This window comes from Suncus etruscus, chromosome 15 (assembly GCF_024139225.1).
Source record: "Suncus etruscus isolate mSunEtr1 chromosome 15, mSunEtr1.pri.cur, whole genome shotgun sequence".
NCBI lineage: Eukaryota > Metazoa > Chordata > Mammalia > Eulipotyphla > Soricidae > Suncus > Suncus etruscus.
In genome coordinates, this window is record NC_064862.1 from 73,311,596 (window position 1) to 73,330,037 (window position 18,442).

The window sequence follows — 18,442 nt, forward strand, 5'->3', positions numbered from 1 at the left end:
TCGGGTGGAAGTCGGAGTGGAGGGAAGACGGGTGGAGGCTCTGTTGGCACTAGACTAGGCCTACCCCGGTTCCTTACTGGCCTGGCCCCGTCCCGAGTGAGCACCTGATGGGCACATCTGGCTGCACTCCCCAAAACTTAAATAGGTAAGCACTCCCCAAAACACACACACACACATCTGGCTTTACCTACCCACCTGGCTGCACTCCCCAAAACACACACACATCTGGCACACACACACACACACACACACACACACACACACACACACACACTGCACTCCCCTAAACTTAAATAGGAAAGTCAAAGCTCTGAAGTGTTTTCCCATAGAATGCGCGCGCACGCACACACCTTAAGAAAGGAAAGACGGTTTTCAGGAGCAGACTGCAGAATCATCATCTTGAGGTAAGTCCGTAGAAACATTCGGTTTAAGGAGCACACCAAAAAGAGAGGAAGGATGGGGCCAGCGGGTAAAGGCGCTTTCCCTTGCCCGCAAGCGTCCGACCCAGGTTTGGTTCCTTGACACAACAAACATGATTGATCCCTGAGCTCAGAGCCAGGATTTAGTTCTGAGCATCGCTGGCTATGTATGGGATATGGGTATGAAAAGCCAATCCAAATCAAACAAAAGCAGAAGAGAAGAAAGGTGAGATTGTTTATTTACTTAGGTGGCTACTTTTTTTAATTTTTTATCTTGGAACATAATCTCGACACTTTTTTTTTCTTCCCCTCAAGCAACATGTTTTAAGTCATTGAGTGTTTTAGAAACCTCTGACAAATAACTGTTGAAGCCATATGTCAAGAGCTGGAGAGATAGCATAGTATCTACCTGTCTTGCACACATCTGGCTGACCTGAGTTTGATTTCTGAAACATATAGTACCCCAAACATTGCCAGGAGTGATTTTTGAGCGCGCGCGCGCACCCCCCCCCCACACTGACCATTGAGTTACTGTCCATGCGCGCTCTCTCTCTCTCCCTCCCCCCTCCCTCTTCCTTGCTCTCTTTCTGTAGGGATGACTACCAAGTACCAAATACCCCTCAATGGGGCCACACCTTATAGTGCTGGGGTGTGGGCACTGAGAGGGGCTATTCTCCAGCAGAGTTGAGGACCAAGTGGTGCTGGGGATTGAAGTTTGGGCCCTGGCATATATATCTGAACTGTTTCAACTGTAACAGACTCCATATCCACCAAATCTGAGACGCTGGGGACCCAAGGGGTCAGTGGTAAGGTAGAACATTGAGAGAGCCCAGGACAGTCACAGAAAAAGAAAGGCAGGAGGAAGGAAGAAGGAAGGCACGGGCATACCCAACTGAATGTCCTGCTGGTGGCCGCCCTGCTGTGGTCCCCTTAACCCTTAACCCCTTAACCCCCTTAACCCCCAGCTTGCGCTACCCTGGTTGGGACCGCCCCAGTGTCATCCAGTGTTACCCAGTGTCACCAAGTCGGCCAGACCTCCTGGCCCCAAAGTGTGCCTCTCTTATGCCTATATAGCTGGCCATTATGGGTCAACTCCCGCATAGTCACAGTGAAGGTTGGTTGCTGAGCATAGGGTGGAGCACCTCGAGTCAGCTCTGGGGGAAGAGAGGTTCAACCAGGGAAAGGGTGTGCTGGCCTTGTGCCTGCTGTCTTTGCTCCCACCCCCAGGGGAATCCAGAGACTGGACTCTTGTCTCCAGAGAAGTGAATGAGCTCAATTCCAAGGTCCCAATGCATCTTAGAGAACAACCCTCAAGGGTCAGAGCTTGGGGCCTGGGTACCTGGAATTGAGCACCTGCATGTCTCTGGCTGGAGACCACATTTGAGATGAGTCAGAGAGAGGAATGGACAGACAGAATGATTGCAGGATTAATAGAAAAACAAATGTAGCTGGGGCAAGAGCATTAGTGCAAGGAGGACATTTGTTTGGCATGTAGCTGACCCGGGTTCGATCCCCGGCATCTCATATAGTTCCCTGAGCCCGCCAGGAGTAATTTCTGAGTGCAGAGCCAGGAGGAACCCCTAAGTGCTTCTGGATGTGGCCCCACCTCACCCAAAGGCAGAATATATCCAAAGACAATAGACGTTCAGGAGGTCTGGTCCTTAGTAAAAACCTAAGTAAAACCTTGCTACAATGTTGGGTGTGCAGTTATGGCAGAGAAGGGACCACTATAACAATGATAGTAGAAGTGATCGCCCTGGACAAGAACTGAGAGTCCAAAGGAGGTAAAGTGATATGCATGATATTCCTCAATAGCAGTACTGCAAACCATGGTACCTAAAGGAAAAAAAGAAGAGTGTCTGCTACAGAGGCAGCCTCTAGGCCTAGAGGGAAACTAGGGACATTGGTGGAGGAAAGTGGGCTCTGTGGGAGGGATGGGTGCTTGAATGTTGTATGACTGTTGGGTTACTGATCCTACCCTAATCAATAATTGCACTCCACCCTAGGGTGTGAGCTGGTGAGAATATATTGGTTTCTCCCTTAGTTGGTATTCTTCTCCGGGACCTGATTCTTGTCAATAAAAACAGGGGTCTGAGGAAGGCAGGGGCTCATTCTTCGATCTTCTTCCACTGAGCTGCGCCCCTTTTTAGGAGCAGAAAGTTTGGGTGAGTGGTTTGAATTCTTTGCTTGAGCACTGGATTTCCTGAACCCATTCACTGTGTGAATTATTTCCTGCGGATCTCTACAACTGGAACTGTTCCCCCTATCCTAATTGGACAGGGGAATGGGAACTGCCTTTCCTGTCTAGGAGCTCTGTGGGAATCAAACCTCAACCAATCTAGAGAACTGACTCTTCATGACTGAAACCCAATCATGAACAACTTTGTAACTTTGTGCCTCACAGTGTCTTAATAAAGTAAACATATTAGTAAACAAAGTCAACCCACTTGGCACTTTGTACCTTTCTTTCACGTTGGCAAAAGGGCTTTCATGCCACACTGTCCCTCACCCCAGGCTAAACAGATTATTCGCCCTGGTGGTGTGAAAACTGGGGAGAGAGCCCTTTCAGTGGACTTCATTTCATCTTAACCCTGACTCTGCACTCAGGAATCACTCTTGGCTGTGCTCTTGGGAACCAGATGGGATGTTGGAAATTGAACCTGGGTGAGCTGTGTGCAAGGCAAGCACCCTACCCACTTTGCTATTCACTTCAGCCCCTCCAGTGAATTTCAGACTCTGAAATCCAGCCATTACCGGGAAATTTTGATTCTGTAGGTTCCTCTATCTCCTTCCCCGCCCTAACACTTAATGTGCTTTACCACTGGCTTACATCCTCCCACCCCCAATACATCTATCAATGAAAATAAGTGTGAGAGCCAGAAAGTAACCCCTTCCCCCTAAATCAGGGTTTGGGGGACACAAGGATGAGTGCAGCTTCTGCAGATGGAATGTTCTTGCTCTTGCCTCCAAAGCTTTGATTAGAGGTCTCAGCACTTACCTCATTCTCCCTACTTAATGAACCAGTGGAAAGTTTCTTTTGATTTTTGGGCCACATACCTCACGCCATGTAACTTGTGTTACTCCTGGCAGGCTCAGAGTCATATTGGATGCCAGGGATTGAACCCAGGTTGACTGCATGCAAGGCAAATGCCCTTCGCACTATGCCATTGCACTGACCTTCTCTTTTTTTGGGGGGTTGGGATTTGTGGCTCCACCAGTGGTGCTCAGTGCTCACTCCTGATTTTACACTATGGGATCACTACTTGTATGGCTTGAGGGAACCATATGGAGTACTAGGGATTGAACCTGCTGGTTCAGCCATGTGCAAGGGAAGCGCCTGCCCACTGGTCCTGGTGCTCCTACTTTCCATAGCATGCAGTTCTGCCTCCCCAGCCTCACTATTGGCACCCTTGCCTTACCACACCAGCAGCACTGGTGTGTTCCTGTTGGAACATGCAAACTGTCCTAGCCAGCTCCTTCCACTACTGTGTTCTGGAGCTGGCTGGCAGCTTCTGCCCTTGAATGGACTGTGTCTCCACCCCCACCCCCTTTGGGAAGGTAGCAGGTCACTTCTGTCCCTGATGAGCAGAGTAGTAGTAGTCAAGGTCCAGAATCCCAGATTTTCAGCAGAGCCTCACCTATTAAGTCAATTATGGTACCAATCTCATTGTTCCTTTCCTCTGGGAAATCCCAAGGTCAGAAAGGTGGGCAAAGGATGGGGCATTTTGAGCAGGCACATGGTTGGTTTCTTACAGACACACCACAAAGGAGGCAGTGACAGCTGTAGCACTGCCGCTAGAACCATGTTCTGTTTATAGGACACATTTCCAAAGCTGCTTATATGTGTGTTCCACGAGCCTTGGGATGCCCCTGGACAACCCCCCTCCCTGACTCAAAACCACTCTGGCAATACCAGGGACCACTACGTTCCATTGCCAGATTGAAATATTTATTTGAAAAAATTGAAAACACAGATGTGGTGTATTGTACAAAGAAAGGTCTCAAAACCAGAATTAAGTGTGTGCATGTGTGTGTAGGGTCGGGTGGGGAGGCCGGAACAGAAGCCAGTGGCCACTGGGCTTGGCAGGGTGGCACTCGGTGAGACGTGAAATCCCATTAGGGGATGGATCCACATGGAAATCTGGGGGTGGGGGAAGTTAAAAACAAGAGAAATTTAGCCCGCTCCCCCCACACTTAACACAGCCCCTGGGAACTATCTGCAAGTGGAAGCCCCATTGAACGCTCACCCAGGCTTCTTGGAACCCCTTGGTTTGTCCCAGTGAGTAGTTAGCTGCTGCTTTTTGGGCTGCAAACCTGAGGTAGTTGAGGGGTCACCTGAAGGACGTGTCTGGAAATGCCCCTCCTGTGGCACCCCAAGGCAGCAGCTGGCCTGGCCTGGCATGTGCTGATACACCCCACATGGTTTCCACAGGGGGCTTACACTGGGATCACCACCAGCTTTCAGGGGTGTGCTGTGAATGCACACCAACTGGCACAGAAGCCACAGTCCTTGCAGCAAAGTTCGGGTTGGGAGCTCAGATGTTTGCAGGTGGGCGACCAGGTTTCAGAGGCACCCAGCAGGGCAAGACCCCAGTTCAGGCAGGGTCGTAGAGAATCCTGTGGGTGGGTGACAGAGTCAGCACAGTCTGCCTCAAACTGGTCCACTTCTCTGCTCCCCGATGTCCAGGTACATGTCTAGCAGCCTTGGAGCACTGCGTTCCCAATCGGACAGGACAGTCTCCTCACACCGGATCCTTAGCCCTTCCTCCGCTGTCCCCACTCAATGAGACCTTCTTCCATGGACCCACGATGCTCATGCAGCTCAAAGGCTGCAAGGTGCTTGATTAGCCAGTAAGACACTGTCCCCGGGTTAAGCCTGGCATTTTGCGCCAGAGAATAAACTCATATGGAAGACAAGGCCAGAGATGCTTGACTCAGTCTATGCTTGTGTTGAAGCGAAGTGCCTGGGACAGAGGTCTTCCCGAAGGCTCTGGCTTCTTCTTAGAGTGACTGGTATTCCACTGCCTCCCCCCCTCGTCCCTTTCCCCATAATGGGGAGCACCACTGAATGGCGCCACTTCTGAGAGGGAGCTGGGCCACTTGTGGGTGTGGGGCACCTGTGTTGAGGACACAATGACGGCCTGATTCAATTTGGGAGGTGCCTCCTGGTGTGGGGGTGGGTAACGCTAAGGACAGAGCAGCATTAAACATCATTGGGTTCCCTCGCCTTGCCCTCAGGGCTCCAGGGTGTGCCCTCCTTGAAGAGTGCAGAGGGGACTGGGGTGTCAGGGTGAAGGAGATTCACAGTGATCAAACAGGAGTCCTACTAGCGGCCACTTGGCAGGACGAAGCAGGGGTCTCGGGGACAGTCCTGGCAGTGCTTATGGCCAACACCTCAGAGCTGCTAGGGATGACAGAAAACACTGCCCAAGGCCTGGAGGACACTTAAAAGCTGGGGTCCCTCTGGAGCGGGAGATATTGTTTATGTATCTTCGCTTTCCTCCTAGCTGAGGGTCCCTCAAGACACATGGCAGGAAGGGATCAGAGCCAAGGGTTCAAAGCCCCTGTTCCTCATTCTCCACCAATCTGGTTGCTTCCAGAAGCCAAGACAGCGGGCCCCAGCTTGGCCTCATTTCTGCTCCTGAGGGTGAGAGCCAAACCCCCACTGCCCTGAGCAGATAGGTAATAAATACTAAAGGTCCCCAACCCAGCTTGGAGGGCTTGGGAAACTCTTGCTATGGAGAGCCAGTCTGCCTGGGTCTGGCCCCATATCACACCCTAGTACAATCTTTTTGAGGCAGTTTGTGATGCCAAGGCAGTCAGCTGGGGTCCAATGGGGTATCCTGCCTACAGCTGCACAGATGAGGCCTGGGCCATAAGACAAGCTATCTGTGGCAATCCTCCAAAGGGGTCTTAGAAAAACTCAGGCAGTGCCCCCTTGTGGCAGCCCTCAGTTGGCGAGGAAAGGTGGACAGAGGCTGGGGTTGGGGGTGGGCTCTGGCCATGAGGCAAGGCACTCTGCTTCCGCCTTTGAAGAAAAGTGGGGGCCGGAAGCTGCCCATCCTGGGGAGTTGCCCTGGCTGAGCCTCGTGTGCTCACCAGGCAGCGGCTGGGAGACTGGAGGGGAGCACAGAAAGAGGTGGCAGCACCAGCGGAACGGCTGTTGTGTGTGTGTGTGTGTGTGTGTGTGTGTGTGTGTGTGTGTGTGTGTGTGTGTGTGTGTGTGTGTGTGTGTGTGTGTGTGTGTGTGTGTGTGTGGCCCCAGATGGTGCAGAGCACCAGGGAAGGGGGACTTTCCCTTTGGGACAGTTGATAAGTGAAAGTGGAAAGCGAAAACCAAGAAAACCCAGCCAGCCACCGTCAGAAACCGGGAATGCATGGAAGGGCCAAGGGTGGGGAATAGGGTTGGGGCCAGGGCCTGGGCAGCCAGCACGTCTGCTGGTTCCGGTCACTCAGCAGATTCAAGGCAGCATCTTGGATGGGGTCCGCCAGCCCCCGATGTCCCCAAGTTGTGCAAATGATGAAAACGGAAGAGACTGAGGAGAAAATAAAGGGGAGCACACGTACTTGGTTAAACATTGTAGGGAGCCCCTCCTCTGTGTGTGTGTGTGTGTGTGTGTGTGTGTGTGTGTGTGTGTGTGTGTGAAAGAGAGAGGGAGAGAGAGAGAGAGAGAGGGGACAGGCATGGGGCTTAGACAGCAGAGACAGACGATGGTCCTGCTTTAAACAGGAATGGGGTCATCATGGAGGGAGTGCTGGATATTGGGAGGGTGAGAGTATGGCTCAGGTGCAGAGATGGACTCACAGGCTGACGTGTAGATGTCAGTGCGGCTCTATTCTTGTTCTGGGGTTGCTGCTTGTGGTGAAGGAGCAGAGGTTTCATTTTCTGGAAGACAACAATAAAGATCTCACAGCCTGTCTCAATGACTCAACACAGTTGCTGCTACGCTGGGTTGAACCTTCCCTTCCCATCATGGCTGAGTTTAGAGTCTAGGAAGGACAGGCTCTATCTAGAGGTGGTTCCCAGAGTGGGTCAAGTCCAAGAACGGTTTGGCCACTTTGAGCACAGGGACTTAAGGCCCTGAAGGCCCTGATGAGTCTTGGGGCTGGTGGCCAAACACTACTTCACTCCACCCTCCTCTAGCTCCTATGGGCTCTTTCAGCCATCATGGTTCTCCTGTACTTCTTTTTTCTGGATCTTAATCTCACTACTCTTCTACTCTTCAACTCAGTCTTGGCCAGGCAGTAAATTCCTCCCCAGGCTCATAGGGCCCCTGGGTTTAAGGATTATGTATGAGGAGAACACATGCTCTGTGAGCAAGGAGCAGGTAGGAGGGGAGCGCATCTCAGCAGGTACCCTCACATAGTACCCTCCTCTTCTCATGGTAGGTCACACCCATCTCACAGACCTTCCTCCCAGCCCTCGGCAACCCCAGCCAGATCGTAGTGCTTCTTCCGGAGCTCCCCCAGCTTCTGCCGCTCTCTCTGCAGCTCTGTCTCCAGCTCCAGCACTCGTACCTGAAGGAAAGAAATAATCTTTGGGGGCACACCTGGTGGTGTTCAGGGCTTAGTCCTGGCTCTGCACTCAGGAAATTCTCCTGGCGGTGCTCTGGGAATCATAGGGAATGCCATGGATCCAACTTGGGTCAGCTACATGCAAAGCAAATGCCCTCCTCACTGTGCTATTGCTCTGGCTCCTCTAGTTTACATTCTTTTGGGGGGATCGAAGCGATAGCACAGCGGTAGGGCATTTGCCTTGCACAAAGCCAACCTGAGTTCAATCCCTGGCATCCATATGGTCCCATGAGCCTGCCAGGAGTGATTTCCAGTGAGAACCAGGAGTAATCCCTGAGCACCCCAAAACAAAGAAATCTTTTTATTTTTTTAATTTTGTTTTAGGCCACACTCAGAGTACGCTGGGCTTATTTCTGGTTCTGCACTTAGCAATCATTCCAGGACCTGGGGGACCACACAGAGGACTGAGAATTGAATCTAGCTCAGTAGCATGAAAGGGAAACCACCCTTATTACACACTCTCGCTCTCCAGCCCCTCAATTCTCCCAAAACCTGCTTCTGCATCCACATGCGAAGCTCCTAAGATATCTGCACTCCTTTCTCCCCAGGTTTCTTTCTCACTGGCTATTTGTGGGACTAGGTCATGTGGAGACAGGGTGGAGAGGAGGATTCCCACCTGCGAGTCCATCTCTTGGCGTTTGATCTGAGTCAAGGTCATTTTGGAAAAGTCCATGTCCTCAGCTGGGAGGAAAACACAAAAGGTTGGTCAGATCTGCTCAGTCCCCGTGTTCACCCCATGCCCAAGTTCTGCAGAACCCCCCCACTCTGCCCTTCACCAATCCTGCATTGCGAGAGACAACCAGGCAGTTCAGAAATTTCGTGGAATAAAATGGTGAAAAACTAAATGGAAAACCTACTTCTAGAGATATAGCTCGTGTGTGACTTAAGAACAGGACAAAGAAATGTGTCTGATCAACAGTAATGCCAGGGGGACTGGAGAGATAGTACAGTGGGGAAAACATTTGTCTTGTATATGGCTGATCCAGATTAGATCCCCAGCATCCCACATGGTCCCCTGAGTCTGTCAGGAGTAATATTTGAGTGCAGAGCTAGCCCTCAACATGGCCAGGTAAACCCCCTCCTCCCCCCCCCCCTGCCAAAAAAAAAAAAAAAAAAGTAAGCCAGGGCTTTAGGGCACAGGACAGCTCAATGGACAGAGCTCATTTCTTTGCTTGTAGGAGATTTGGGTTTAATTCTGGGCATATTCTAGTCCCCTGAGCACAGAGCCCTAATATGCCACTATGTGTGACTTACTTCCTTGCTCCAAACAAAAACCACAGAATTTCACAAACCTATGTGGGCTCTGGCAGGCCCAGAGACACATGAGAAACAAGGCAAACATTGCCCTTGGATAAGAATGGGAAAACAGGAGCAGAGTCAGGAGGGGAAATGCAGCCTATTTGTATATGGAGTGGCACAGAAGAGACACACAGGCACAGAGCAGGGCCTGCTGGAGTCCCTGGGGCACGTGGCTTCGCCTACCTGCCTTCTCGATCTGTGACTTGCCGGAGATGGTGGAGGCCACGACCTGGGCGGTGGCCTGGTTGACCCCCCGAGAGGCCAGCTGCAGCTTCGTCAGGTTATGGCTGTCCTTGTCAGCTTTCACCTACAGGGGCCCAAGCAGATGAGGATCACTACAAGGATGTGCTCTGGTGGCAGCTGATGTGGCCCAGCAGGTTCAGCTGCTCTCCCCTAAAGCCTCCTGCCTGCTTACAGTCCGGCTGACTAGCCAGCCTGACTCATCTACTCTCATCTTTGGATATTTGGATCAAATATTCCAGTGGGGGGACCCATTGGGACACTCAATTGGACTCTTAAGAGTGATCTTCCCAAGTCCAGAGCTCAAGTCCAGTGGGAAGGGCATTTGCCTCAGGTTGGCCTGGTTGACCCATGTTTGATCTCCAGCATCCCATATGGTCCCCCCCAAGCATGGTCAGGAGTGATTTCTGAGTACAGAGTGAGGAGTAAACTCTGAACACAAACAGTTGTGGCCCCAAAACCAAAATAATAAATAAGTGAATAAACCCAGTGAGGGAAACCCAGAGAGATTATATGGGGTTTGGTTCTTGTGGGAGACAACCAGGCAGCCTGGTACGTGCCACAACTGCATTGAGTGGTCCTGAGCTCCCACTCTCCAAACAAAATGAACCAAAAAATCCAAACAAAGCCAGAGTGGGTGGGCAAGGTGCTTGCATAAAACTAGTACAGATTTGCTCCCTAGCAATGCCTATGGTACCCTGGTCACCAGCAAGAGTGATTCCTGGGCCCGGAGAGATAGCACAGCGGTGTTTGCCTTGCAAGCAGCCGATCCAGGACCAAAGGTGGTTGGTTCGAATCCCGGTGTCCCATAAGGTCCCCCGTGCCTGCCAGGAGCTATTTCTGAGCAGACAGCCAGGAGTAACCCCTGAGCACCACCGGGTGTGGCCCAAAAACAAAAACAAAAAAAAAAGTGATTCCTGAGCATAGAGCCAGGAGTAAGCTTTACCGTGTGGACCATACACCATTCTCTACAACAAGATGCAAACAAAACCAGGTGACAGGTCCTGTATCCACCTCCCTGGACCTGCTGAGGGCCAGCATGAGCAGATGAAGGAGGTGGAAAGCCAACCAGTGGACAGAGGAGCTGGAGGGACATGTGGGATGGATGGGTGAGGTAGGGAAAGGCTTTGAGAGGAGGACAGCAGGGACAAGGTCTGAGAATCGTGGGCTCCACAAAGGGCTCAATGTCCAGGGGGCTCTACCTTGGATGCTGCTACTAGCTGGGCCGTGCTGGCTGCAATTTCCCGGGAACAAACCATCAGCTCCTCGAACTTTCCTTTGCCTTGTACCACCAGGTCAGCTGCATCCCTGAGTGAACAAGACATGGGTCAAGGCCAAGGAGGATCCTCGACATTTACATGGGTGGTGAGCCCAGACTGGACAGCACAGCCTCCAGAATTGCCAGACCCTGAGGTTTCCCTGCCCTGGGATTGCCCCACCCCCCAGAACTGTCCAACCCAGAGGATTCCCCGCCTCCAGGATTGCCCAATCCTGAGGTTTCCCCGCCCCAGGGGACTACCCCACCTCCAGCTGCCCCTCAAACCCTACACTCCCACTTCTTGTCAATAGTTCCTGGGGAGAAGGGGTTAATTATCCTCAGATCCTCTCCAACTGAGTGGATGGATAGGGATGGGGAAGAGGTTTTTGGGGAGCAGCAGATACATACACCAAGACCGTGGCTCCCCAGCCCACTGCTTTGGCAGCTGAGATGAGGCCCTCTGTCCAGCGAGAATTCTTGGCGTAAAACTCCTTGGGTGATGCGGTTCCCTACAGAACAGAGAAGTCTGATATAGCCCCTTTCTGTCACGGTCCCTATCTGCAGGATGGAAGCTTCTGTACATGTTAGCTTCAACAGCTGCACAACATCTCCGAAAAGCTGGCTAGTGTCATGCCTGCTTCCAGGATTATCAGGCAAAAAACATTTTCCCCGAGTTTGTGCAGAAAACAAGTGGAAACTAGAGCCAGAGCTTTTCTGCTTCTGAAGCTGGCATCACGTGTCTGCAATGTGTGCACCACCCTACAGATGCATGCATGCTGCAGACTATCACGCATTGTCAATGATAAGCTAAGGATCTTGGGAACCCTTCTAGGATTTGCAAAGACAGGAGCATACAGGGAGCAATCTTTCAAAAATCCTATTTGTTGGGGCTGGAGTGATAGTGTAGCAGTAGGGCATTAGCTTACACGCGGTTGACCCAGAACGGACCTGGGTTTGATCCCCATCATCCCATATGGTTCCCCAAACCAGGAATGATTTCTGAGAGCATAGCCAGGAGTAACCCTTAAGTGCTTGAGTGTCACTGGGTCTGGCCCAAAAACAAAAATCGTATCTGTTGAACTTTACAAGGATTCTGGAAAGATTTCAGAGACTGAGATTTTGTAGCCTTCCCTGCTGTGGGGGGAAGAAAACCTCAAGGAGATAGGATTTCATTCTTTCTGAGCTTGCTTTGGGGCTCCCCAACCTCTCCTTGTGGGGCTGGAGTGAGAGCACAGTGGGAAGTGTGTTTGCCTTGCATGAAGCTGACTCAGATTTGCTCTCCGACATACTGTAGGGACCCCAAAGTCTGCCAGGAGTAATTTCTGAGCTCAGAGTCAGTAGTGACTCCTGAGCACTGCCGGTGTGCCCTAAAACTAAAAAAAACAAAACAAACAAAACTCAAAACAACCAAACCCTCCTCAGAACTCTTGTCTCTGGTTTCATAGTGTGGATGGAAATGCAAGGAAAGGAGTCAAGGTAGTGAGAAGACCCCAGAAATGAAGAGGGAAGGAGATGGTGCTACGGGCTGCCTCTGTGGTGGCACAGATGAAGGGACCCTGTTTGTCTCACTTGCTCACTTGACAAGAGCACTTTCCTCCATCCTCTGTGGCCACTAGCCAGGCCTGTCTGCACACTAGCCATTGGGTGGGGCTAATGCGCTTGTGGTAGCAAGTGCCTGCCACTGCTCTCTGGGGACCTGGCAGGTTCCAGCTTCCTCCCCTGAAATGAATGCCTGGGAGACAGTGATGTGGGAGAGCAGATGCCCCAGAGACAGTTATGTGGGGGTGCAGACGCAGACTGTGAACTGGGAACCCCTCAGTGCCCTCTGTCCAGCCCACCCCATTTCTCCCTGCACTCACTCGGCCGCTCTCCACGATCTCTCTTTGCAGCTCCTTAGAGGCCACGATGAGCACCTGAATGGCCTGCATGAGGTTGGTGCAGGAGCCCAGGATCCTGCCAGGAGAGGCCAGAGTGGGTCACAGGGCAGCAGTGGGAACAAGGGAGACCGGCTGCTCAACCCAGCCCAGTCCCAGCCCCAGAGGATTAGGTGAAGGGCAAAGCAGGTGATCAAAGCCCTTCACACAGAAGGTCTTGGGGTTTCTTTTCATTTGCTTGTTTTTTTAGGGCCATACCCGGGGGGTGATCAGAGGTTAGTCCCAGCTTGGGCTTGGGGGTCCATATAGGATCAAGAGATTGAGTATGGGTCAGTTGTGGGCAAGGCAAATGCCCTACTTGCTGTGCTGTATCTACAGCCCCAAGTCTTGGGGTTTCTGTTGACCCCTCCTCACTTCTAAGGGGGACACACCTGCCCACTTCTTCCCTCAAACCCAGGCTGACCTTTCGTTCACCTCCAGCTTGGCCCCTGTGTCTCCTTCCCGGGATTTGCTGAGCATCTCCTGCCAAAGAGAGTTGGGGTGCCCATCTGCCTGGATGCCCATAGACTGTGACCTGAGAATAGGCCACCTTCCTAAGGGTACCCCAAGTATCCCATTTACAGAGTATTCATCAGGTGCCCCATGTTTACAGGGTGTCCATCCAGTCCTCGCCAGGCTGCTGGGACTAACCGAGGCAGGGTTGGCCTGTGGGGCTGGGGCCCTTCTCTGTCTCCTCTGGGGTGTGGCTGACTCTGCATCATCAGACCCCTCAGGTGAACAGCCAGGCCCTGGTGGGGTTGTACCTCTATCCTGGCAGTGGCGGTCTGGATGGCAGCGGTGGTGGCGGCCATCTCCTTGTCCACCAGGTCTCCCAGCTCCTCGGGCACGATGTCCAGGCCCCGGGGTAGCAGCTCCTATGGATGCATCAGCAGGCTAGGACCCCCACCTCCCTCTCTAATGGGGAAGCAGGGCATTATGGAGTCAGCACCCGATAAGTGGAGCCACATGGGAAGAACTTTATTAATGGATTCATTTTGCGGGAGCCTCTGAGAGGTGCTGAGGAGGCCTGAGGGCCCTGATGGAGATTTTTGGCTACATGGGCCTTGGGCAGGGCTGAAGGTGGATGGTGCTCAGGGCTGGCTGTGCCGGGGTCCCTGGCCACAGCAGAATTGGGGGATCCTGGGTTGTACGGGTATATTTGGGGATCATGTGCTTATGGAATTGAACTCAGGGCCAGCAGAAGCTAGGCTTGCACTCCTCTTCTTTTTTTTTTTTTTTTTTGGTCACACCCGGCAGCACTCAGGGGTTATGCCTGTCTCTACGCTCAGAAATCACTCCTGGCAGGCTTGGGGGGACCATATGGGATGCTGGGATTCAAACCACCATCCTTCTGCATGCAAGGCAAATGCCTTACTCCATACTATCTCTCTGGCCTCTAGGCCTGCACTCTTTTTTTTTTTTTTTTTTAATTTTATTTATTTAATTTTTTAGGCCTGCACTCTTTTTTTTTTTTTTTGGTTTTTGGGCCACACCCGTTTGACGCTCAGGGGTTACTCCTGGCTATGTGCTCAGAAATCGCCCCTGGCTTGGGGGAACCATATGGGACGCCGGGGGATCGAACCGCTGTCCTTTCCTTGGCTAGCGCTTGTAAGGCAGGCACCTTACCTCCAGCGCCACCGCCCGGCCCAGGCCTGCACTCTTAATTCCTGAATTATCTCCTGGTCCTGCTTGAGAGATAACTTGAAACCCTACTTGGACAGGGAGATGCCTTTTTTGTTTTGAGGGACCACATTGGCTCTGTGCTTGGGTTTGCTTGTGAGGCAAACACTTAACCCCCCTGGCAGTGCTGGGGAGGGGAGACCATCTGAGGATGCAGAGTTGAAACCCAGGTCAGCCATGAGCAAGGCAAATACCCTATCAGCTGCACTATTGCTCTGGCCCCAGGGTCTATAGATATTCTTTTTTCTTTTTTGTTTTGTTTTTGGGCCTGAGCTAACAATGTTCAGACTTACTCCTGGCTCAGGAATCACTCTTTTTTTTTTTGTTTTTTGTTTTTGGGTCACACCTGGCAGTGCTCAGGGGTTACTCCTGGCTCTATGCTCAGAAATCGCTCCTGGCATGCTCGGGGGACCATATGGGAGGCCGGGATTCAAACCACTGTCCTTCTGCATGCAAGGCAAACGCCTTACCTCCATGCTATCTCTCTGGCTCCTCAGGAATCACTCGACAGGTTCTGGGAACCATGTGGGATTCTGGGGATGGAACCTAGGTCGGCTACCTTTCGCTGTGCTTTCACTCTGGCTTCAGGGCCTAGGTTTTCTATATTCCCTGTGTGCCAATTAACATGCCAGTGCTTTGGGTCAGATATTCTCAATTTCTTCTCTCTTTCTCTCTCTCTCACTGTTTCTTTTCTCTCTCTCCCCCTCCTCTCTCTCAACCTAAACCCACTGAACTAACTCTTCAGTCCAGTGGGTTTCTTTTCTTTTGATTTGGGGGCTATACCCAATGGTATTCAGAAATGACTCCTGGTACTGTGCTCAGGGATCGCTCCTGATGGGACTCTATGTGGTCCTAGAGATTAAATCTGGTTTGGCAGCGTGCAAAGTATTCATTACGGCCCTAATTCAGCCTTTTTCATGGCCTGTGCTGGAAAATGTCTCTGGAACATAGAGAACATATAGAATAGCCATCCAGCGAGCTGACACAAGCCTCCTGGAAGAACTGACTTGTTTTCATTCATTTTCCTACTCCTTCTGGGCACTGACAGATGTGGGAGGTGCTGAGCGGTGAGCAGTGAGAGTAAAACAGCGCCCGAGAGGGGCCGGAAAGGTGGCGCTAGAGGTAAGGTGTCTGCCTTGCAAGTGCTAGCCTAGGACAGACCTCGGTTCAATCCCCCGGCGTCCCATATGGTCCCCCAAGCCAGGGGCGATTTCTATGTGCATAGCCAGGAATAACCCCTGAGCATCAAACGGGTGTGGCCCAAAAACCAAAAAAACAAAACCAAAAAAAATAGCGCCCGAGGATTGAACACAAAACTTCAGAGTTCTGGCCTGAGCGACAGCATAGTGGGTAGGGAATTTTCCTTGCAAGTAGCTGACCTGGGTTTGATCCCCAGAATCCTATAGGGTCTCCTTTAGCCTGCCAGGAGTGATTTCTGAGCGCAGAGTGCAGAAGGTGTTCAGGGAAACACCAATGGGTGTGGCCCAAAAGGAAAAAGAAACAAACCACAAAAGAAAAAAAAAAGCTTCACAATTCTCTGGATTATAGTTGCGCTATGTCATTGCCAGCCCAGTGGTCAGAAAAGTCCCTGGGACTCTGAGCATCTTTCAGGAGCCACCCCTATACCCTGGTCCACTCTCGGAAAAGAGCTAAACAAGAGGCAGGAGTGTGAATTCTGCCTGGTCTCTTAGGCACCCAGATTAGTCATGACCACACAATGTGGGCATCAGTGAACACCACTGGCACCGAGCCCTTCCCACCGGTCTCGGTTACAGTCTCCTCAGACTGAACAGAAGTGGCTGGTTTTATTCTCTTTCCCTTAGAGACATATCCTGTCCCCCACAATGCTGAGCACAGTTCTCAGGATATGAGAACTGATGCATCCTCCATCCTTTGTGTGGGTGCCCCAATCCCCAGAGAAAACCCCCAACCAGGCTGGAGAGATGGGACAGTGGGGAAGGCTCTAGTCTCTGAAAACCCACATGGTCTCCTGTGCTCGGGGTCACTCCTGAGCACATAGCCAAGAATCGTCCCTGAGCACCACCAGGGACCAAAACCAAATACAAACAAGCAAGCAGAGCCTGGAGCGGTAGATAGGACAGAAGGGACGACACTGTCATACACGTGGCTGACCTGGGTTCAATCTCTGGCATCCTATAGGGTCCCCTGAGCATTGCCAGGAGTGATCCCTGAGCACAGAGCCATGAATAAACCCTGAGCATTGCCCAGTGTGATCCCCAAAGTAAAAAACCCAACTAATCAAGCAAAACTCCTAATAAACAGTAAAACCCAAATTAGCCTTGAGTGGGGAATCAGCAGTGAGATCCCTCCAGCTACACTGGCAACTCCCCATGGCAGGTTTTCAGGGTCCCTTTTAATAGTCAAGCACAGAGAAGAGGCTCAGGAGGAAGCAGGGCCCTTGGTGAGCTGCTGTGCGCATGTCTGGAATCAACCCCGTTCCTACTCTGCATCCCAGTACCTCGCTGATGGCTGAGATGCGGCTGAGACATTCCCGCATGGCTGTGCTGTCTGCGTTCTCCAGGGCACCTTCACCTCCGTCCATGTAAGCCAGGTAGACGAGGGTCTCCATGGCATACTGCCTGCAGGCCTCCGTCAGAGCTGGGGATGCCGAGAGACAATCCAGGGTGTCAGGTACTTAGCGTGTTTTTTTTTTTTCCGGGGCCACCCAGGTCGGTTCTGTGCAAGGCAAACACTCTACTCTTGCTGTGCTATCACTCTAGCCCCAGCTTTTTTTTTTTTTTCCAGGTCACACCCGTCTGATGCTCAGGGGTTACTCCAGGCTAAGCGCTCAGAAATTGCCCCTGGCTTTGGGGGACCATATGGGACGCCGGGGGAATCAAACCGAGGTCTCGATCTTTCCTTGGCTAGCGCTTGCAAGGCAGAGACCTTACTTCTAGCGCCACCTCGCCGGCCCCGTAGCCCTAGCTTTTTTATTTTTAATCTAGACACTGGGTCTGAGGAGGGTCTTCTCAGGATCAAACAAGCTTATACCCCTGCAACTCATGAGATCTTTCTTTTGAAGGGGCAACCCCTGGTGATGCTCAGGAGTTACTCTTGGCTCAGCACTCAGGAATCACTCCTGGCAGTGGTTCGGGGATCATAGAAAATACTGTGGATTGAACCCAGGTCAGCCCTGTGCAAGGCTAATGCTGTCCCCAATGTGCTATTGCTCTGGCCCCAACTGTGAGTCACTTTTGCAAACTCAAACTATATATTTGACTATTTACACTTTTTTTTTATTTTGGGGTCACATCCGGCAGAGCTCAGGGCTTACTCCTCCCTACCTGCTGTACTATTAATGGTTAATGTGGAGGACTGTTGGGGAGGTGTCTTCCAAGTGTGGCTTAGGGGGTCTGGGGAGATCTTGACCAATGGTTCAGAACTAGGCCTGGAGGATGTCGGAACTGCCTGGGCCAGGGGAGCAGGGATCATTGGGGTCATGCTGGAGGTATGTGGATCCACCAAGGCCACAGCTGGTGTGATGCCTTCCTGGACATCACAACTGGAAGGACAGCGGGAGGACAGGCAGGGCCAAGATCAAATTCAGTGTGTTTGCATGCAAGGGGTATGGTGTAGTTGGTTGGACCTCCAGAGGAATGAGAATCTTCTTTTTTTTTTTTTTTTTTTTTGGCCACACTGGCTGTGCTGAGGGGTTAGTCCTGGCTCTGTGCTCAGGAATCACTCCTGACAGTCCTTGGGGGACCATATGGGATGCCAGGGATCAAACCTAGTCAGCCGTCTGCAAGGCAAATGCCCTCCCAACTGGGCTATCGCTCTAAGCTCAGGAAAGAACTTCTTTTGTGTTGTTTTAGATTAAGGATACTCGCACCCCTGGATTGGACTTTTAGATCACCTCCCAGCATACTCACAATCGGCGGGCTCCGGGGGAGCATGCAGGGACGTGGCGCTGCCATAGACGATGGTGTCACTGGTCAAGTGTGCCAGGAGAGTCACGGACTGGAGGAGCCCACTGATATCTGCCAGGCCAAACAATTTCACTCAGTCCCAGTCCCCTGCCGGATTCTGTGCAACCCCTC

General features: G+C 51.8%; 1 protein-coding gene across 1 annotated transcript in view; it reads right to left on the reverse strand.

Annotated features, from left to right (window-relative positions):
- Positions 1-6,657: 6,657 nt before the first annotated feature.
- The window catches only part of HIP1 (huntingtin interacting protein 1), a 99,518-nt gene continuing 87,733 nt past the window's right edge, over positions 6,658-18,442 (reverse strand). The window contains exons 21-32 of the mRNA XM_049787897.1: positions 18,275-18,382; positions 16,864-17,003; positions 13,469-13,579; positions 13,129-13,187; positions 12,651-12,744; positions 11,200-11,300; positions 10,736-10,841; positions 9,477-9,600; positions 8,611-8,675; positions 7,829-7,937; positions 7,225-7,305; positions 6,658-6,955 (exon numbers count right to left, since the gene is read on the reverse strand). Coding sequence (XP_049643854.1) covers positions 7,253-7,305; positions 7,829-7,937; positions 8,611-8,675; positions 9,477-9,600; positions 10,736-10,841; positions 11,200-11,300; positions 12,651-12,744; positions 13,129-13,187; positions 13,469-13,579; positions 16,864-17,003; positions 18,275-18,382 — 1,070 coding nt within the window. The 3' untranslated portion in view covers positions 6,658-6,955; positions 7,225-7,252. The remainder of the gene's footprint in view (positions 6,956-7,224; positions 7,306-7,828; positions 7,938-8,610; positions 8,676-9,476; positions 9,601-10,735; positions 10,842-11,199; positions 11,301-12,650; positions 12,745-13,128; positions 13,188-13,468; positions 13,580-16,863; positions 17,004-18,274; positions 18,383-18,442) is intronic.